Source organism: Rhinoraja longicauda, chromosome 6 (genome assembly GCF_053455715.1).
Source record: "Rhinoraja longicauda isolate Sanriku21f chromosome 6, sRhiLon1.1, whole genome shotgun sequence".
NCBI classification, from domain to species: domain Eukaryota; kingdom Metazoa; phylum Chordata; class Chondrichthyes; order Rajiformes; family Arhynchobatidae; genus Rhinoraja; species Rhinoraja longicauda.
In genome coordinates, this window is record NC_135958.1 from 77,403,144 (window position 1) to 77,425,365 (window position 22,222).

The 22,222-nt window shown below is 46.6% G+C and overlaps 1 protein-coding gene and 1 long non-coding RNA gene across 2 annotated transcripts; one reads left to right on the forward strand and one right to left on the reverse strand.

Moving 5' to 3' along the window:
- The first annotated feature begins 119 nt into the window (after positions 1-119).
- On the forward strand, positions 120-15,296 carry LOC144594623 (uncharacterized). Its single transcript, XR_013547413.1, has 3 exons — positions 120-197; positions 8,390-8,471; positions 14,750-15,296. It is a non-coding gene; the product is annotated as an uncharacterized LOC144594623 (long non-coding RNA).
- LOC144594620 (pyrroline-5-carboxylate reductase 1, mitochondrial-like) lies at positions 3,894-21,048 on the reverse strand. The gene is made up of 8 exons (XM_078401387.1): positions 20,955-21,048; positions 19,300-19,379; positions 15,370-15,440; positions 13,178-13,357; positions 11,684-11,905; positions 11,511-11,603; positions 8,375-8,538; positions 3,894-7,677 (listed from the first exon to the last, which is right to left on the reverse strand). Exons 1-8 carry the CDS (start codon positions 20,969-20,971, stop codon positions 7,536-7,538), a joined length of 969 nt encoding a protein of 322 aa, XP_078257513.1. The 5' UTR covers positions 20,972-21,048; the 3' UTR covers positions 3,894-7,535.
- Between the last annotated feature and the right edge of the window lie 1,174 nt (positions 21,049-22,222).

Sequence of the window (22,222 nt, forward strand, 5' to 3'; positions counted from 1 at the left end):
CCCGCCGCCGATTGGCCCTCGCTAGACGGGCCCGCCCCTCCCCCGCCGCTGATTGGAGGAGGCGGCCGTCGGTCATTGCCCCAACCCCGCATCGTTTCCGGTATCAAGTTAGGTTGGCCTGTCAGAGTCAGGCCAAAGGCAAATTGGAGGAGCAGCGCCTCATATTTCGCTTGGGCACATCACAACACAACCCAGTGGTATGACTTTTGATTTCTCTAACTTCAAGTAACCCTTCACTGTATTTCACTGTACCTTAATTGGTACATGTGACAATAAAACTGACCTAGAAACCCTTGCATTATCCCCCCCTCCTTCCCCCTCCCCCCCCCTCCTTCCCCCTCCTTCCCCCTTCCCCCTCCTTCCCCCTCCTTCCCCCTCCTTCCCCCTCCCCCCCTCCTTCCCCCTCCCCCCCCTCCTTCCCCCTTCCCCCTCCTTCCCCCCCTCCTTCCCCCTCCCCCCCTCCTTCCCCCCCTCCTCCTTCCCCCCCTCCTCCTTCCCCCCCTCCTCCTTCCCCCCTCCTCCCCCCTCCTCCTCCTCCCCCCTCTCCTCCTCCCCCTCTCCTCCCCCTCCCCACCCTCCTCCTCCTCCCCCCCTCCCCCCCTCCTCCTCCTCCCCCCCTCCTTCCCCCTTACCCCCATAGTAGAGTTTAGAGATGGACATAAAATGTTGGTGTAACTCAGCGGCTCAGGCAGTATCTCTGGAAAAAAGGAATAAGTGACGTTTCAGGTCGAGAACCTTTTTCAGACTGACAGTTTAGACAATAGGTGCAGGAGTAGGCCATTCGGCCCTTCGAGCCAGCACCACCATTCAATGTGATCATGGCTGATCATTCTCAATCAGTACCCCGTTCCTGCCTTCTCCCCATACCCCGCTATCCTTAAGAGCTCTATCTAGCTCTCTCTTGGATGCATTCAGAGAATTGGCCTCCACTGCCTTCTGAGGCAGAGAATTCCACAGATTTACAACTCTCTGACTGAAAAAGTTTTTCCTCATCTCCGTTCTAAATGGCCTACCCCTTATTCTTAAACTGTGGCCTCTGGTTCTGGACTCCCCAAACATTGGGAACATGTTTCCTGCCTCTAACGTGTCCAACCCCTTAATAATCTTATATGTTTCGATAAGATCCCCTCTCATCCTTCTAAATTCCAGTGTATACAAGCCTAGTATACAAACCCAATATCCTTCCTCAAATTTGGAGACCAAAACTGCACACAGTACTCCAGGTGCGGTCTCACTAGGGCCCTGTACAACTGCAGAAGGACCTCTTTGCTCCTACATAAAATGTTGGTGTAACTCAGCAGCTCAGGCAGTATCTCTGGAAAAAAGGAATAAGTGACGTTTCAGGTCGAGACCCTTTTTCAGACTGACAGTTTAATTTAGTGATACAGCATGGAAACCGTCCTTTCAGCCCACCGAGTCCGTGCCGACCATCGATCACCCATTCACGCTACTTCGATGTTATCCCACCTTCTCACCCACTCTCTACACAATGGGGACAATTTACAGAGGCCAACTAACTTAGAAACCTGCACATCTTTGGGATGTGGAAGGTTTGTAGGTTAATTGGCTTCTGTTATTTGTAAATTGTCCCTCGTGTGTAGTTTAGTGCTGGTGATCGATGGTCAGCACGAACTCAGTGGGCCGAAGGATCTGTTTCCACACTGTATCTCTCTAAAAGACTGATAGTGGGTGGATTACCTCATGAAGGAAGGTGGGCAGGCTGGTTTTGTGTCTGCTGGAGAATTAAACAGAGTCCTGGATAACTCAGTGGGTAAGGCAGCATCTATAGAAAAAGAGTTAACATTTCAAGTGGAAGAACCTTCATCAGAACTTTGAAAGAGAGAACATTTGTTTCATGTTGCAGAGTATAGGAGAGGGATTGAGAGGTCATAGGGAATACAATAGGGTGAGGCTAGGACTGTCCAGTTCACAGAGTAGTGTTATGGAGAGGGTACTTTGTCAAGAGAGAGCTGGTTTGATTAAGTGTATAAAACATAGAGGAGTCTTTGCAGGGTGGATGTGGAGAGATTTTCTATAGTGGGAGAATCTTGACTCTTTAAAATTCAGGGGTGGCCATTTTTGACAGTACTGAGGTGAATTTTTTTTTCCTCAGCCGGGAGCGAGTCTTTGCAATTCTCTTCCTCAAAGAACAATGGAAGCAATGTCTTTAAATATTTTTAAGGAAAAGGTGGATAGTTTTTTTGTAAGCAAAGGAGTAAAAGGTTGCCTGGTAACAGCAGACCAGCTATCATCTTGTTAAATAGCAGAGTAGGCTCGAGAGACTAACTCACCCATATCTGGTCCTTATCTGTATGTTTAAATTACCTGTTAGCCACTTCTAAGCTGATTCTGGCTCGAAGGCCAGTGATTAGATTTTACATTTTGGGCAAAAGAACCAAGGGAATGTGAAGTGATTCATTTTTTCCTCATAACTGGTTTTAGTTTTAGAGATATAGTGTGGCAACAGGCTTTTGGTCCACCATCCGCACTGACCAGCACTCACCTGTACACTAGTTCTATCTTGCACACAAGGGACAATTTACAAGCCAATTAACCAACAAACCTGTACATCTTTGGAGTTGTGGGAGGAATCCGGAACACCCAGAGAAAACCCGTACGGTCACAGGGAGAACATACAAACTCCGTACAAACAGCACCTGCAGTCAGGGTCGAACCCGGATCATTAGCTGTGTAAGGCAGCAACTCTACTGCTGCGCCACTGTGACGCCCTAAGAACCTATCCATGTTCTTCAGGGTGACCTGGACAGGTTGAGTGAGTGGGCAGATGCGTGGCAGATGCAGTATAATATAGATTATCCACTTTGGCGGCAGAAACAAGGAGGCAGATTATTATCTCAATGGAGTTAGGTTAGGTAAGGGGGAGGTGCAGCGAGACCTGGGTGTCCTTGTACATCAGTCACTGAAAGTTGGCGTGCAGGTACAGCAGGCAGTGAAGAAAGCTAATGGAACATTGGCCTTCATAACAAGAGGATTTCAGTATAGGAGTAAAGAGGTTCTTCTGCAGTTATATAGGGCCCTGGTAAGACCACATCTGGAGTATTGTGTACAGTTTTGGTCTCCTAATTTGAGGAAGGACATCCTTGTAATTGAGGCAGTGCAGCGTAGGTTCACGAGATTGATCCCTGGGATGGCGGGATTGACATATGAGGAAAGATTGAAAGACTAGGCTTGTATTCACTGGAGTTTAGAAGGATGAGAGGGGATCTTATAGAAACATAAAATTATAAAAGGACTGAACAAGCTAGATGCAGGAAAAATGTTCCCAATGTTGGGGCAGTCCAGAACCAGGGGCCACAGTCTTAGAATAAAGGGGAGGCCATTTAAAACTGAGGTGAGAAAAAACTTTTTCACCCAGAGAGTTGTGAATTTGTGGAATTCTCTGCCACAGAGGGCAGTGGAAGCCAAATCACTGGATGGATTTAAGAGAGAGTTAGATAGAGCTCTAGGGACTAGTGGAATCAAAGGATATGGGGAGAAGGCAGGCACGGGTTATTGATTGGGGACGATTAGCCATGATCACAATGAATGGCGGTGCTGGCTCGAATGGCCTCCTCCTGCACCTATTTTCTATGTTTCTATCTATGTTTCTCTAGAGATGCTGAATTATTTCTCCACCGAGTTAATTCCAGCACTTTGTGTCTTTTTACACAGCCAAGAAAGTTCACTTAAAGATTGCTCTCAAAACAATCAATATAATCTGAGGGAAAATGTGCACTTGAAAATGCACTGCAGGAAAGTCAGCTGCATTTTCAGCCCCTGCGATTAAAATCATCTCTATTGAAAATGCCCCCTCTTGACCTTGGGGATGGAAGAAACCTTGCAGAGATCAAAACAATGTGAAGCAATGTGTGGAAAAATGCAAAGCCAAGCTTTGTTCCAGTTTATTCAAATTGCTAAGGCAGCATTTCAAAGTTCACATCAGGATTTTGGAAGAAAGGATTTTGGAATGTGATCAGCAATCATTTTGCAAACAATAAGAATGATCCGCTCTTGCGTCAGTGACAACCAATCATGCAGTTGTTCCGAGATTAGTACTTGATTTCAGGGACATAGCAAATAATTTAAAAAACATTCTGTGCTTGTTTATCATTTCTAAGTCCTTTTCTTCCCCCAGTTCTGTAGAATTCTGTAGGAAAAAACTGCAGATGCTAGTTTAAAATTTCACTGTATCTTAATTGGTACATGTACAATAAACTGACCTTGAAACTTTGACCTTGAAACCGAAGATAGACAGAAAATGCTGGAGTAATTCGGCGGGACAGGCAGCATCTCTGGAGAGAATGAGTGACATTTCGGGTTGAGACCCTTCAGTCCACTCAGTCCGCCTAAACCTACCTGATCTCCCAGTTGCCCAACACTTTAACTCCCCCTCCCACTCTGACCTTTCTGTCCTGGGCCTCCTCCATTGTCAGAGTGAGGCCCAGCGCAAACTGGAGGAACAGCACCTCATATTTTGCTTGAGCAGCTTACACCCCAGCGGTATGAACATTGACTTCTCTAACTTTAAGTAGCCCTTGCTTTCCCTCTCTCTCATTCCCTCCCCTTCCCAGTTCTCCGACCAGTCTTACTGTCTCCAACTACATTTTATCTCTGTACCGCCCACTCCCGACATTAGTCTGAAGAAGGGTCTCGACCCGAAACGTCACCCATTCCTTCTCTCCGGAGATGCTGCCTGTCCCGCTGAGTTACTCCAGCATTTTTGTGTCTATCTTCTGTAACATTCTGATTGTATTTCACATGCTCAGAAGCTGATGTTTGTCACAAGATTTCCAAACCAGCAGTTGATAAGAACAAACTCATTCCAAAGTTGAACAGCTTATCACAGTCTGTAGAAGCAAATAGCTGCAGATGCTGGTTTATACCGAAGATAGAAACAAAATGCTGGAGTAACTCAGCGGGATAGATAGGCAGCATCTCTGGAGAAAAAGAATAGGTGACATTTTAGGTCGGAACCCTTCTTCAGACTGAAAGTAGAGGTTGGAGAGAGAAAGTAAACTGGAGGTGAGGAAAGGCCAGAACAAATCAGGGCCAGCACAGATGACCTCAGGAAGGGTGAAGCCTACATTGGTTTTACTACACAGACTCTCTTTGTACTCTGAAGGAGAAGCCAGATCATTCTGACCGTGAAACTCAAAACAATTGCAGAAGCAGGAAAGCTTCAAATAAATAGAAAGTAATGCAAACACTATGCAGGTCAGGCAGCATCTGTGGAAAGAGAAACAGTTAATGTTACAGGTCCAGAACCCTCCATCAAAGGGATCTGTTGAAGATAAACTATCTTTCTCTTTGCTCAGAAAACACAAAGTGCTGGAGTAACTCAACAGGTCAGGCAGCATCTCTGGAGAACATGGATCGGCAAAGGTTTTTGGGTCAGGACCCTTCTTCAGACTGATTGTAGTAGAGGAGAGAAAGCTGGAAGACAGGTGGGCGCAGAACAAAGCCAGGCGAGTGATTGGTGGATACAGGCGAGCTGAGTTCATAAGTTTATAATTTAATAAGTTATAGGAGCAGAATTAGGCCATTGGGCCCATCAACTCTACTCCACCATTCAATTATGGCTGATCTGTCCTTCCCTCTCAACCCCATTCTCCTGCCTTCTCCCATAACCCCCGACACCCGTACCGATCAAGAATCTTTCAATCTCCGTCTTAAAAATATCCATTGACTTGACCTTCCTATGCCCCAATGAAGGCTGATGCTTAATATGCAGATGTGCTTGTGTGTGTTACAGACAGAATCTAAAGTATTTTAGAAAATATTTCTGTTTATTAAATATATGTTGAAGCCACATGGATACAAATTCTATAGATGAATTATATACCTGTACGTCAAGCTGTAAAGCACTTAAAACTTGTAGCTTTATGCTGGCTTTTCTTTCACAGATTCATAACAGTATTGTGTATTTGTGTGCAAGATATATATGCACACAAGTGTACATAACACATTGTGGACAAGTTTACTCTCATTCTCAAATGCAGCCCCCACAGGTACCATCCAGCACAAGCAATTGTCCCAAAGACAATACAAGAGGCAAAAAATGTCCAAGTTTAGTTGGTCCAAACTCTGAGGCAGATAAACTTGGTAGCAATTTTCAAATTGCATAAGAAACTGGAGACTTCCTTTACCCACACAGATTTATCCAATTGATACCCTCCAAAACACTTTTGGTATCTAAATTATAAATTTCCTGCTGTCGTGGATTCCTCAATACTCCTTGTGTGACTCAAAGGAAGTTCACCATCACCAGATTATTTATCTGTTGGTATATTATAAATATTGTCTTTTCTTGCAGCCAAAAAAATCTATTGTAATAAATCAACATAATTTAGTATCAATGATCGATGCTTATTTCTTATGTCACAAAGATTGGCTTGATAAATTAACCAGTGACTCTTCACTTATAATAGAGTGGCTTCACTTTGCTGGATCAGTCTTATACATCTATAAAGATGCAATGCTTAAGTAATAATGAACTGTAACGACAATCTTAGAGGCACTTTCCTGATAAGTTTTGCAAGTCTGAGGAGGTTTTTTTGAAGCAAACCTGGAGAAAATCTGGTCATATTTCCCACTGACCACTAAGACACAAGTGTATAGAATTTAATCACATTAGCCCATTCTTCAGAAAAGCACAAGTATAGGTCACTTCTAGCAGCTCACAGAATTCACTTTTGGTCAGACTGCAAAACAATGGAGAATAAATATATCCACAATATTTACAGGAGTTTCAGGAATGGTTAAAACAAAACTGCAATCGTGGCTAATTGAGCCACCTGCTTACAGCTGAGTTGCATGTGGAAATAGGAACAGTCACAACACTCTACAGCCATTAACACTTAGGATTGTCTCAATTATTCCATTATATAAAAAAGATTCTTGGCTCTTGCTTCACATTAAATAACGCTTCCCAAAGCAACTCAATTTTCTGTGAATAATTTGATAGAACATTCTGTAATCCCCCAAATTAACAGTTTCCTAAAGAGTTATTGAATGAATGGGGGAGATATTCAACTTCAGTCCCAAATCTAAACACAAACTATTTTGTCCTCTGTTCTATGAAACCAACTAAAGGGCAGAAAAGTCAAAAGCAATGAAACTAACAGTTATTTTTCCAGGGAAAAAAAATTACAAAAGGACCCAACTCGTTTTGTAAACAAGGGAACTACTTCAGGAAGAAAGAAAGAAAAAAAAGTGACCCTCATGGGTCTTTTCAATGGCTTCAACACATCTCAAATCAGTTTACAGCCGAATTTCTCTACCCAAGGAAGGGCAAAGAAAATGAAACTCCTCTAGATACAGGCAGTTTTACTTCATACACAGCACCCACATCAACCCCTAATTTAACAGAGCTTTTTTAAGTATTACTCATACCTCGACATTCCTATTTTAACAAATTGCAGATTAAGAACCAATACAATGTGGTGACAAAGACATTGTTCTTCATTTCAACCTGTAGTTTGGTAACCCTGCTGTCGTCCCTCTCAGTGTAACCGCAAATGCCAATCTTCCAGTATTTATTGACTCTTGCTTCCAGGGTACTTATTGTTGAAAAGGCTGATGCCAGCTTTGGAGGCGCTCTGTTTCACTTTGTTCAGCGTGGTCTTTTTAATGGCTGCCGGGGGAACCGTCTCCTGGTCCGCTAGAAACTGGAGCTCCCTAAGCAAGAGAAAGGAGCATAGATTTTATCTACAAGGGCATATTGTGTACCACATGGTTCAACTTGTACAGACTGCACTACAATCTTGCAATTTCTTTATCAATGCTTTCATCTCAGGATATAGCACAGCAGGGTTCGATCCTAACCTAGGATGCTGTCTGTGTGTGGAGTTTGCACATTCTCCCTATGGCTGCGTGGGTTCCCTCTGGGTGCTTGGGTTTACTCGCAAATCCCAAAGACGTGCGGGTTTGGAGATTAATTGGCCTCAGTAAATTGTCCCTAGTGTGTCAGGAGAGGATAAGAAAGTTGGATAAGATAGTACGTGCAACAGGTTACTGAAATTGACAACGCATTGAAATTGATGGGGCATTGAAATTGACGGGGCATTGAAATTGACAAGGCATTGAAATTGACAAGGCATAGAAATTGACAAGGCATAGAAATGGACAAGCAATTGCTTCCATACACATTTAACTATATTAAAAAAAGGTAACAAACAGCCTTTAGTATTTTTAATGGTAACCAAAATACATTTTTCACTGTTAAAAAGAACTTTGCATTTGAAAACAACTCGTCATTTCACATCTGCACGGTGGTTGGAGTGAACCCCTTACTCGGTTATAATGGGCAATAGCGGACACCAATCTCCCTCATATGGTCTGTTATAACGAGGGTTTACTGTAGTGACACACGCACCTTGTCCTTATACAGGAGGCCTCGACAGCATTGATGAGGAGACTGCGGAACCCACCGCACTCCAGCAAGTGAATGGCGTGGATTGTGGCCCCCCCAGGTGAGCACACATTGTCTTTCAGTTGTCCTGGATGCTGCTCAGAATCCAGCAACATCTTAGCTGCTCCCTGTCAACAGAAGACAACAAAGTGAATGCTTCGCAAGAAAACACACACCGTACCAGAAATCTCAAGCTGCGCAGCCTTTCGGTTTAGGTTCATTACTGTCATGTATATTGAGGTATAGACACAAAGGGCTACAAAAGTAACTCAACGGGTCAGGCAGCATCTCGGGAGAACATAGATAGGTGACATTTTGCTCCAGCACCCTTCTTCAGACTGATTTTGGTGGTGGGTGAGAAAGCTGGAAGAGAGGAGAGGGCATCTGGCGTGTGATAGGTGGATACAGGGCGGGGGGGGGTTTGAAAAGCTTTGTTTTGCATGCTATTTGATTTGAATGCTATTCTATCAAGTCAGATAATGCTATTTAGAGATACAATCAATCCAAACTCCAGTAGAATAGGTAGAGTAAAGCAAAAGTGTCCAACATAATCAAAGACCTTTCCCACCCTGGTCATTCCTTCTCCCCATTCCCGTCGGGCAGAAGATACAGAAGCTTGAAAAAGCACACCACCAGACTCGGGGACAGCTTCTTCCCCTCTGTTATCGGCCTTCTGAATGGTCCTTCCATGAGCTTGGGTACTGTCTGATTCACCTCTACCTCATTGCGGACATTGGACTTTGTCTGGAACTGATGCTGATGCTACAATGCTGAGAACTATATTTTGCACTCTGCATCTTCCATCATACTTGAGTTTCACTTGATTGGATTATATATATTGTATTATCTGATCTGATTGGATAGCATGGAAAACAAATCTCTTCATTGTACCTTGCAGGAACGTGACAATAATAAACTTAAGCCTAAAATACAGAAAATATTGGTTCCTGGGTTTCGGTTAAACAGTCAGTAATTTCTTACAATCCACGATGCACACACTTCAACATTTCATTCTAAGTAATTCTATTTATCGAGAAAGAAGGTCTTTCGATCTAGCAATATAACGATGTGATTTAAATGGAACAGCTCTTTAGGATCAATAAAACCATAGGAGACACAAGAAACCGCAGATGCTTGAGCATCTGGAACAAATCCAAAGTGCTGGAGGAACTCAATGGGCCAGAGAGCAAATAAGGCGGCGTTTCGGGTCGGGACCCTTCTTCAGACTGATTGGAGTAGAGGGGGAGGAAACTGGAAAGAGAGGTGGGGGCAGGACAAAGCCTGGCAAGTGATAATGATATGTGGATACAGGCTGGGGGGATGGAGGGGGGAGTGATTGGCAGATGGGTGGAATAGGTGACAAAGGCTAGAGGTGAAAAGGTGACGAAAAGGGGTCAGATAAAGAGAAGAGAAAAGGAGTGAAATGTAAAGCCAGAGGGAGAGACGAGGGTGGAAGAGCACGGGGAAAGAGAAAAAAGGGAAATGGGGGACTTGGGGTTAGGAGAAAGAAGATAGAACAGTACAGACCCTTCAAAACTCCACTGAAGAAGGGTTTTGATCCGAAACATCACCTGTTCCTTCTATCCAGAGATGCTGCCTGTCCCGCTGGGTTACTCCAGCTTTTTGTGTCTATCCTCGGTTTAAACCAGCATCTGCAGTTCGTTTCTTACATAGAACAGTACAGCACAATAACAAGCCCTTCAGCCCATGATATCTGCCTCCTCTACATATCCATTTGCCTATCCAAAAGTCACTTCAATGCCACTAACGTATCTGCCTCCATCACTAGCCTGGCAGTGTGTAACAGGCACTCACCACCCTCTGTGTAAATAGCTTGCCCCACGCATGTCCTTTTAACTTTGCCCCCTTCACCTTCAAGCAATGCTGGTTAGTGTTTGATTTTTCCATCCTGAGAAAAAGGAACCGACTGTCTCCCCTATCTATGCCTCATCATTTCACATAATTCTTTCAGGTAGTATGAAGAAGGAGTCCGGGGAGATTGGGAGATGGTGGGAGAAATGGGAATGCACTGAAATGGGGGCGGGGGGGGGGGGGGGAGGCAAGGAAAAGAAATGAGTAGGGGAGTTTCATTTGTTGATTGTTTTAAGCACAGGTTCAGAAGTTGACTGAAGGAACTCTAAGACCAGAGAGCGCAGCCTCAGAATAAAAGGACGTACCTTTGGAATGAAGGCAAGGAGGAATTTCTTTAGCCAGAGGATAGTGAATCTGTGGAATTCTTCGACACAGGCGGTCGTAGAGGCCAAGTATTTTTAAACCGGTGACTGACAGATTCTTGATTAGTAAGGGCGTCAAAGGTTACAGGGAGAAGGCATGGGAATGGGGTTGAGAGGGAAAAAATAGATCACCCATGATTGAATGGCTCAGTCATACAGTATGGAAACAGGCCCCTCGGCCAAACCTTCTCACGCTGACTAATGTGCACTAATCCCACCTGCCTGCATTTGGCCTATCTATATACTAAAACTCTCGTTTGTTATCTTGTTTGTGACTGAACTTCAGCCAAAACGGTACACGATAGCGCGACAATTTTAGGCCCACCTTACTCACCATTGTCATTTTAGTGATAATGCAAGTAGTTTCATTGAAATCGGTGTTATATTTTTTAAGTTATTCACATTTTAAAGTTTAAAAGGAGAGGAGGGGGAGGGGAGGAGGGAATGGGGGAGATGGGAGGGGGGGTTGAGGAGACAGGGGAGGGGGGGGAGGACAGGGTGGCGCACCAATGCAGGAGAGGTTTGGGCCCAACGGGTCCACTTGGCCTAGTATCCTTCTAAACCTGTCCTATCCATGTACCTGTCCAAATGTTTCTTAAACGTTGCAATAGTACCCGCCACAACTACCTCCTCCAGCAGCTCGTTCCATACGCCCACCACACTCTGTGTGAAAATTACTCCTCAGAGTCCTATTGAATCTTTCCTCCTTCACCTTAAACCTATTTCCTCGGGTTCTTGATGCTCTTACTCTGGGCAAGAGACTCTGTGCTTCTACCCAATTTATTCCTCTCCCGATTTTGTATATCTCTATGGGCCGAATTCTGCTGCTTTTTCTAATGGTCTAAGGTGGAATGTGATTTACTGACCATCAATGCTTGAGCTCCGAGTCGAACAGCTAATCTTCGAGTAAGGCCCATCTTTACACCACCGTCCGCCAAGGCATCAATAGCTGTGAAGGCCTGGAAATAAACCACAATGATTAACCCACGACAACCATGAATGGCGGTTCTTTGACAAGGTGCGTCGTCTTTGTACGTACATAGGCAGGGCCGCTGCCGCTGAGGCCGGTGACGGCATCGATGAGGTCCTCCTCCACCTCCACGCAGTAGCCCACGCTGGACATCAGCTGCTCCAGCAGGTTGCCGTGCTCCACGTCCGCGTGCGTGCCCATGGCGTACACCGTGGCGCCCTCGCGCACGATCACTGGCGTGTTGGTCATCAGCCGAATCACTTTGGGAAACTGGCGCACGGCGGACAGTTTCTGCAAAGACAAACAGCTTTCGTTTAGTTTAGAGATACAGCGCATAGACAGGCCCTTCAGCCCACCGAGTCCGCAGACCACCAGCGATCCCCGCACACTAACACTATCCTACACACACACTAGGGACAGTTTACATCTACACCAAGCCAATTAACCTACAAACCTGTACATCTTTGGAGTGGGAGGAAACCGAAGATCCCAGATAAAACCCACGCAGGTCACGGGGAGAACGTACAAACTCCGTACAGACAAGCACCCGCAGTCAGGATCGAACTGGGTCCTCTGGCGCTGTAAGACAGTAGCTCTACCGCTGCGCCACCGTGCCTCCCTCAGCTCTCTGGGTCACCTTGGCCAAATTCTACCAACAACTGCGTGGGACTGGCAACAAACCAACACACCAATCGGCTAAAAAAAGGCACAAAGCGTCTACTTAGAAGGCTTAGGAAGTTCGGCATGTCACCAACAACTTCTACAGATGTGCCATAGAAAGCATTTTATTGGGATGCGTCACGGCACGGTTTGGGAACAACTCCATCCAAGACCAAAAGGAATTGCAGAGAATTGTGGACAAGTTGTGAAAGGCAGGAAGTAAAGCACAATTTTTGATAAAAACAAAAGTGGATTAGATACAATAGACAATAGAAAATAGGTGCAGGAGAAGGCCATTCGGCCCTTTGAGCCAGCACCGCCATTCATTATGATCATGGCTGGTCATCCACAATCAGCACCCCATTCCTGCCTTCTCCCCATATCCCTCGATTCCGCTAGCCCTAAGAGCTCTATCTAATTCTCGTACGAATGCATCCTGTGAATCGGCCTCCACTGCCTTCTGAGGCAGAGAATTCCACAAATTCACAACTCTGTGTGAAAAAGGTTTTTCTCGTCTCAGTTCTAAATACAACCTTTTATGCCGAGTCTTCCACTATTGGAAACATCCTCTCCACATCAATATTCCTTCAATCTTTGTGCCATTTAATGGTTTGCATACAATCCTCGAGTCTGCAAAGACTTGCCTTGTATAGGGTGCCGTCAAAGTTACAAAAGTATTCAATATTGTCCCTGCGGTCCCTCTTTCTTTCTTTGCCCCCCCCCCCACATAATGTACATGGTATATCAGATCTGTTTGGGCAGCAAGTAATGCAAAGTTTTCTACTGTACCTCGGTACATGCAACCATAGAAACAAATACAACTAAAGCTAAAACACACACTCTCATAATCCACAACGCCATTGCCATTTTAATAAGCGGGCGAACACGATGAAAGAAGCTGACCTTCTCTATGGAGCTGATGGTGACTCCAGCGGCACAAGACACAACCAGGTGGCGATCTTCAATGTCAGGAGCTATCTCATCCAGCACGAAAGGGATGATAGGTGGTTTCACGGCCAGGAACAGTACATCGCTCTTCTGAACTGCCTCCTTGTTGCTGGAGGTAAAATTGACACCCAGTTTCTACGAAACAAAATGGGATTAAAATCCAGATACTAACATGGAGGGACCATTTCACATAGTAACGCAGGTCGTTAGCTCTCCTGTTACAATGGAATACAATACAATATATCTTTATTGTCATTGTACAGGGGTACAACGAGATTGGGAATGCGCCTCCCATACGATGCAATAAATCAATTAGCTCGTCAGTATTAATTTAAACAACCAAATGAAACAAATTAGAACAGTTTTAAAACAGAATAAAGTGCAAGTAGATCTGTGCCGGTTCACTGTGCGATGTGACCATCCGGCTCAGCAGGACCGGTTCATAGCAGCTATGGCCCTGGGGATGAAGCTGTTCCCGAGTCTGGAGGTGCGGGCGTAGAAGGCCTTGTAGCGTCTTCCCGATGGTAGAAGTTCGAACAGACTGTTGCAGGGGTGTGAAGAGTCTTTGTGGATGCAGGTGGCTTTTCTGAGGCATCGTGTGTTGTAGATGCCCTCCAAGGCTGGTAGCTGTGTTCCGATAGTCCTCTGAGCTCTATGGACTACATGCTTTGCAATAACAATTATGCAACAAAAAAAATCACCTCCCTAAATCGCTACAATATGATAATATCACACAAACACTGAAGACGGACACAAAGTGCTGGAGTAACTTGACGGGTCAGGCAGCATCCCTGGAGAAAAAGGATGGGTGGAGTTTCGGGTTGGGTCCCGACCCGAAACGTCACCCATCCATTTTCTCCAGAGATGCTGCCTGACCCGCTGAGTCACTCCAGCACTTTGTGTCTATCTTCAGTATAAACCAACACCTGCAGTTCCTTTCACACAAACGCTGATTGGCTTCATAGGCTTTAACCACATAGCTTTGTAGTACAGGCACACCACCGATTTTCCGGCACCCTTGGTTCCAGAGCCCTGCTGGATTATCCGTTTTGCCAGACCAACAGAGGTCACGTAATAATAATTCATAATTATATTAATGCGGCTTGCTGTCCCCGCTCGACGTTAGTATAGTTTATTTAGTTTAGAGATAGAAACATAGAAAATAAGTGCAGCAGGAGGCCATTTGGTCCCTTCGAGCCAGCACCGCCATTCATTGTGATCATGGCTGATCATCTACAATCAGTAACCTGTGCCTGCCTTCTCCCCATATCCCTTGATTCCGCTAGCCTCTAGAGCTCCATCTAACTCTCTTTTAAATTCATCTCACCTCAGTTTTAAATGGCCTCCCCTTTATTCTTAGACTGTGTCCCCTGGTTCTGGACTCCCCCAATAGCGCGGAAGCAGGCCCTTCGGTCCATCGAGTCCGCACCGACCAGCGATCCCCGTTTACACAAGCACACACTACACACTGGGGACAATTTACAATTTTTACCGAAGCCAATCAACTGACAAACCTGTATCTCTTAGGAGTGTGAGAGGAAGCCGGAGCACCCAGAAAAAAAACCCACGCAATCACGGGGAGAATGTGCGGACAGCACCCGTAGTCACGATAGAACCCGGGTCTTTGTCGCTGTAAGGCAGCAACTCTACCGCTATGCCACCGTGCCACCCCAAGCGGCATGTTGATTTATCCACGGAACAAGAAGGGAGAAGATGGGAGACGCAGAAACACAGACACCCGCACACAACTTAAAGAAAAAGCACACAGCAAACCAAGCTCGGCTGCTGGGCACGGCCTGTGTTGTTGCACTTTCCGTCTGTCCCCGAACTTGCGCATGGACTCAGCTGGCTGTGTCAAAGCATTCTGTACTTAATCAGAGATTGTACATATGTACGGCAATAACCTTACGGAACTGGAAGTAAATACAATTTCACTGTAGATAGACACAAAAAGCTGAAGTAACTCAGCGGGACAAGCAGCATCTCTGGAGAAAAGGAATGGGTGATGTTTCGGGTCGAGACCCTTCTTCAGACAGTACATTGTACAGAACATCGGTACATGCGATAATAAAGAGCCATTGAATCATTGAACGTTATTCTTGTTCCCCAGGGATCGCCTGAGAAATATAAAACAAAGAGAGTCCTACCCTCAAACCTCCAACGGTTGGCAAGTCATGATCTGGTGAACTTGCTATAATCTTGTGTCCAGCCAGAACACCTGAGGAAGAAAAATATAGTTTCTGAAAATTAAGTCTTGGTAAGTCGAGTTCTCAACTGCAATTAAGCAATCTTGCTTTAATGATATTCTGTTTCATCATGTTTCAGAGTGCCCTGAGATGGAGAGTTAGGTTTAGCTCTTAGGGCTAACGGAATCAAGGGATATGGGGAGAAAGCAGGAACGGGGAACTGATTTTGGATGATCAGCCATGATCATATTGAATGTTGATGCTGGCTCGATGGGCCGAATGACCTACTCCTGCACCTATTTTCTATGTTTCTATAGTTTTGTTTAGTTCCATTTATCCAGGGAATGTAGAATATAGATGTCTCTGGCAAGTCTCTCGTTTATAGTCCGTTCAAGTGCTGTACTGATCTGGTCTTTACAGAGCCAATGTGGAGCACACATAGGTCAGAGCAGAGAAGGGCAGACCTCCATCCTTTGATAAAGCACATGGGTTTTTAATTAGAATCCATTGGCAGCAAGGTCAAATGTAGGCACATGGGACTGTCAAGAGTCAAGATTGTTTTACTGTCATATGTTCCAAAAGAGAACAATGAAAAGTTTACTTGCAGCGGCATAACAGATATGTAAACATGGTACTGTAATACCTGTAATAAACAACAAAAAAATCTAAATATAAAGACACAAATAGCTGAAGTAACTCAGCGGGTCAGACAGTACATTGTACAGTACATTGGTGTATGGGATAATAAAGAGCCATTGAATCATTGAACATTATTCTTGTTCCCCAGGGATCGCCTGAGAAATATAAAACAAAGAGGGTCCTACAGGTTTGTAGGGAGAATGTACAATCTCCGTACAGACAGCACCCGTAGGCAGGATCGAACCCGGGTCTCTGGCGCTGTAAGGCAGCAACTCTACCGCTGCGCCACTGTGATTCTAAGTGGTTTCAATAGATTTACTAAAAAGGGGTGGCAGTTTAGCAAGGACGATGGAAACTGAGCAACGGGACACTCTGCTGTCAGTGGTCATGTTGTGGGGACGTCTGCAGAGACCTGAAAAATGCAGAACATGAGGATCACAGGAACGGCCTTAAAGGGGTCAGACAGCTGTGCAAGATTCCATCAAAAGGGGACGGCAAAGAGGTATTTGTAGTCAAGCATCTTAAATCCGATACAGAGGGAAATCCAAAACCAAAGTGGACTGACGAGGGCCAAGGATGTGTGTGGTGGGGCGAGGGAGGCATAGTGATTTCATTCAACTTAGATTATGAGCAGGAAGGAACTGCAGGTGCTGCTTTACACCGAAGATAGACACAAAGTGCTAGAGTCACTCAGCAGGCCAGGCAGCACCTCAGGAGAAATGGAATAGGTGACGTTTCGTTTGGTTAAAAGCAATGAGCACAGCAGAAGCGTCTACATCGTGGGGCTGGAAACTGGAAGTGTCCCGAGCTAATTCTGCTACCACCACCATCTATGGTACAAGTGATGGCTCCCACTGATTGTCGCCGGAAGCTTGCGTCCTTTTTAGGACGGACGAAGACAGTGATGCAACATTTGAAACATGGATGATGGACACGAAATAAGAAGAAGCACATTGGAGTAGTTGCTCATGGAGATGATAGTGGACTCACAGAATCCAGTCCCATGGACATTATGTGCTACCTGGAGTCCTTGGCACAGACAGAGATAATGTTAGAATGCAGAAATGTAAACACAGGGTCAAAAGTTTAAAAGTCGACACAGGGCTGAACAAGATCATAGATAATCTTCCCACAAGGCAATGGTGGGGAGACAATAGAGGTTGCAATGATTGTGATGGAGGACTTTAGACACACAGTGTGGACACAGACCCTTCGGCCCACTGAGTCCGCACCAACCAGCTATCAGTCTATAACTATCACTATCCTACACACTAGGGACGATTTACAAAAGCCGTGTAACCTACAAACCTGGAGCTTTTGGAGTGTGGGAGGAAACCAGAGCACATGGAGAAAACCCAGACAGTCCCAGGGAAAAGGTACAAACTCCATACAGACAGCATCCATAGGTGGACACAAAATGCTGGAGTAACTCAGCGGGACAGGCAACATCTCTGGAGAGGAATGGGTGACATTTCGGGTCGAGACCTTTCTTCAGACGGAAGAGTCTCAACCCGAAACGTCACCCATTCCTTCGCTCCAGAGATGCTGCCTGTCCCGCTGAGTTACTCCAGCATTTTTTGTGTCTGCCTTCAATTTGAACCAACATCCGAAGTTCTTTCCTACGCATCCATAGTCAGGATGGAACCCGGGACTCTGGCACCGTAAGACAGCAATTCTACCCTGGCGCCAATGTGCCGCCCAGGAGATGGTGAATGCAGCAAAGGAAATGACGGTGGTGGGCAGAGAAATAGGGGAAAGGGAATGGAACAGGCAGGGAAGGAGGTAGATGGGAAGACAGGTGGACATGGTTTTCAAGGCCAGCGCCAGTTGGGAATGGAAAAGTGCCAAGAGAGACACTTGTTACAGAACAGGGAGACTTCAGTGGAAGAGAGTGCAGTTTCAGAAGGAAGTGTGGGAAGGAAATGAGATGGCAGAAGGGTGGGGACAAGATGGTTTTAGGAGGGCCCCACAGCAGAGGCGTGCATGTCAGGGGGCTGGAAACTGGAGGTGGTCCTGAGCTAATTCTGCTACCACCACCGTCTATTGTACAAGTGATGGTGGAGTGGACGGGACAGGAAATACATGGTTGGTAGGAAATGGGAAATGGTTGGCCTGGGCAGATGGTGATCAGAAATGAGAGGGAGGGGAGCAGGGGGAGAGGTGGAGATCCAAAACCAGGGTGGCCTTTGAGATGGTTGGTGGTACTTGGGCCCCAGGGTATCAGGGGGAAAGTGGAGCAGCGGCTACGGACAGCAAGACCAAGGGGAGGTTAAGAAGGGGGGCAGAAGACGGGAAAAGGGTGCATACAGAGTGGAGAGGGTGGATGCAGAAAATGGCAGTCTGGGACAAGGGTGGGGTGAGATGGAAGTGGGGGTTGATTAATGACCAGGCAAGTAGATGGGGTGGACAGAGTGGCGGTGGATAGAGATGGTCAGTAACCAGGGTGGAGATAGAAGGCTGGCAGGGGTGGAAGATGGAGAGAAGATAGACACAAAAAGCTGGAGTCACTCGGCGGGTCAAGCAGCATCTCTGGAGAAAAGAAAATGGGAACGTTTCAGGGTCGAGACCCTTCTTCAGACACCGTCTCAACCCGAAACCTATCACCTATTCCTTTTGCCCAGTGATGCTGCCTGACCCGCAGAGACAGTTACTCCAGCTTTGTATGTCTTATCTTCGGCTTAAACCAGCATCTGCAGTTCCTTCCTACACATCAGAGATAGAGAGACGCAGGTCAACAAAGGGGAGGCTGAAGTGGGAAGAGAGAGTGGCCATGAAATTGGAGGGAGGGGGGGTGGATGGATGCAGGCAGGGCCGAACGGCCTGATTCTGCTACTCTTGACTTAAGGGCAGAGAAATCAAGTCAGGAGCCTTCTTCAGACAATGACACGTCCCCCTGGGTTGAATTGGAAAACGTTGCAGAACAAGGAAGTGTAGAGCTAGTTCGTTGAAATTGGCTTCACCTTCATGTTAGAGTGGGGTTCACTGGTTGAGCTTCGGGGTGAGGACCGTTTGTGGACGATCACCATCCCAGAACTATAGACAATAGACAATAGGTGCAGGAGGAGGCCATTTGGCCCTTCGAGCCAGCACCACCATTCAATGTGATCTTGGCTGATCATTCTCAATCAGTACCCCGTTCCTGCCTTCTCCCCATACCCCCTGACTCCGCTATCCTTAAGAGCTCTATCCAGCTCTCTCTTGACTGGCGGAGAGGTCCCAGTCTTTTGTTTTTGTTGCGGAAATTCAACTCACCAGCTGCGGTAAAGCCTCGGGCAAGCGCAAAGGCCAACTGGCCCGCTCCGATGAATCCGACACTCATTCTGTGTAGTGGCCTGGAAGGGATAATGCGAGAGGCGGTTGGCAGTATCTGGCTTGGAGCACAGGGACAGCTCCGGGCACCAAGGTGGGCTCACAACACAACTCAACCCCGCTCTAACCGGTCCCATCAACGTGGCCCGGACACCACCTCCCCTTCCCCCGACCGACAGCCTCGCCCGCCAATGCAATGGTGAGCCGCTGCTCAGTCCCGTCCCACCCCCCCCTCGCCCGGTCTGCCCCAATAGGAGGATGTTCTCGAGACATAGACAGAGCAGCCTTGCAACCGACACGGGGCATTGCATCAGCCCGCCAGCCGGGGGGAGGGAGAGGGAGAGGGAGAGAGAGAGATAAAAGGGAAATAAAAAAGGGAGCGAGGAAAGGGAAAGAGATGAGATAGGGAAGGAAAGAGATGAGATAGGGAAGGAAAGAGGAGGGAGGGAGAGAGAGAGAGAGAGAGAGAGAGAGAGAGAGAAAAAGAAAGCGAGGGGAGGGAGGGAGAATGAGAGGTGAGGGGAGGTGGGAGGGAGAGAGAGTGAAAGGGAGGGAGGGAGAGAGATAAAAGGGAAATAAAAAAGGGAGAGAGGTGGAGGAAAGGGAAAGAGAGGATATAGGTAGAGGGGAAGGAAAGAGGAGGGAGAGAGGAAAAGAAAGGGAGGGAGGGAGGGAGGGAGGGAGGGAGGGAGGGAGGGAGAGAGCTGGGAGGGGGAGAGAGAGTTGGGAGGGAGAGAGAGTGAGAGGTGAGGGGAGGAGAGAGGTGGAAGAGAGGGTGAGTGGGAGGGTGGGAGAGAAAGGGAGGGGGGAGAGAGGGGAAATGAAGTGATCGGAGAGGAGAGGGGAATGGAGGGAGGGGGGAGTAAGCGATTGAAGGAGGGGTGGGAGGAAGGGAGGGGGGAGAGTTGCAGACTAACTCTGGGGTATTCCACTGTACTAGTCCAGTGATCCAGCTACACTTCTCATCTGATACCGGCTGAAATCCAGACGTTGCATTGTTTTTCTCTCCGGCGTCCTAAACGCAAAATAACCCCACCCCATCCACACGCAAAATGAAATCTGAACTGAACGCGGATGTACATGTCAGGCAGGAACTGTGGAAGGGGAAACGTTCCCTTCTACTCCCCTCCACAGGCGCTACCTGACCCCGCTGAGTAACTCACTCCACCACTCCGTGTTTAGCTCAAGGTCCCTTGTGTGTCGTCTGTCTGCCCCTCTGATCTGATCGAGACGAAAAGCCGGAGTAACTCGGCGGGTACAGGCAGCATCTCTGGAGAGAAGGAATGGGTGACATTTCGGATCGAGACCCTACTTCACCACTGATCTGATCTGTGAACGCGGTTGGAAGCAATTGTATTTCTAGACGAGTAATCCCCCACCACCCCAAAAAAAAACACCGAGTCTAAAACACCAGAATATCTCCACTTAATACACCACAGCAACCTAAAATGGAAATTAAAAAACATCGCGCTGCTGCCTGTGGAATTATTAATTATTTGACAGGCCGTGCAAATATTAATTCCCTTCCTCGACAGTGAGCCTCCACTTGGACTAGATACTCCTCTGCGATCTTGTCTTCCCCTTTGAGCGGGTCTTACCTGAATATTTCCACCATTTTCTGTATTTATTATCAGTGTCTGGTCAGTTGCCATCATTTGGAAGAGGCATCAACGCGGAAGTCTTTCGGCGGAATGTAAACAGTCAGGTGACCAGGACTTTGCAACATGTGTCAAGCGCGCTCCAATAAATGTTGTCCAAGTCACACAGACAGACAGACACACACACACACACACACACAAGTCAGGGGCCACAGTTTAAGAATAAGGGGTAGGCCATTTAGAACGGAGATGAGGAAACACTTTTTCAGTCAGAGAGTTGTGAATCTGTGGAATTCTCTGCCTCAGAAGGCAGTGGAGGCCAATTCTCTGAATGCATTAAAGAGAGAGCTAGATAGAGCTCTTAAGGATAGTGGAGTCAGGGGGTATGGGGAGAAGGCAGGAACGGGGTACTGATTGAGAATGATCAGCCATGGTCACATTGAATGGTGGTGGTGCTGCTGGGGGGGGGGAGCAAGTTTAGGGCTTTATATGTGAATAGGAGGAGCTTGAAGTTGATTCTGTACTGTACTGGGAGCCAGAATCGAGGTGATGTGGTCCCTTTTACGGGTACCCGTCAGGAGTCTCGCTGGAGCGTTTTGGACCAATTTCAGGATGATTGGCTGATCCCAGTGCATAGGGAGTTGCAGTAGTCTAGGCGAGAGGAAATGAAGCTAAATATGCAACACAGCAGGGGGTGTGTGCTGTGCTTTGTTTGTAGAATGCTGTTTTGTTGACTGTGGTCAGCACAGTGGCACAGCTGGTAGAGCAGCTGCCTCACAACGCCAGAGATCCAGGTTCAATCCTGACTTCGGGCGCTGTCTGCGGAGTTTGCACATTGAGTCGCACCGGGGCCAGTCCCTCTTTTCCCCTCTCCCATCGGGCAAAAGGTATAGAAGTGTGAAAATGCACACCTCCAGATTCAGGGACAGATTCTTCCCAGCTGTTATCAGGCAACTGAAGTATTCTATTGCATCTCGAGAGTACTATTGACCTCATTGGTGACCCTCGGACTATCTTTGATCGGACCTTGCTGGTTTTATCTTGCACTAAAAGTTATTCACATTATTCCCTTTGTCATGTATCTTGTACACAGTGGACGGCTCGATTGTAATCAGGGATTGTCTTTCCACTGACTTGTTATCAGGTAACAAAAGCTTTTCACTGTACCTCGGTACACGTGGCAAAAAAATAAAACTGAAGATCGAGGATAAATTTAGGTAAAAGGTCAACTGGGTCGCATATCAGAAACTAATTCTGTTTTCCTCAAG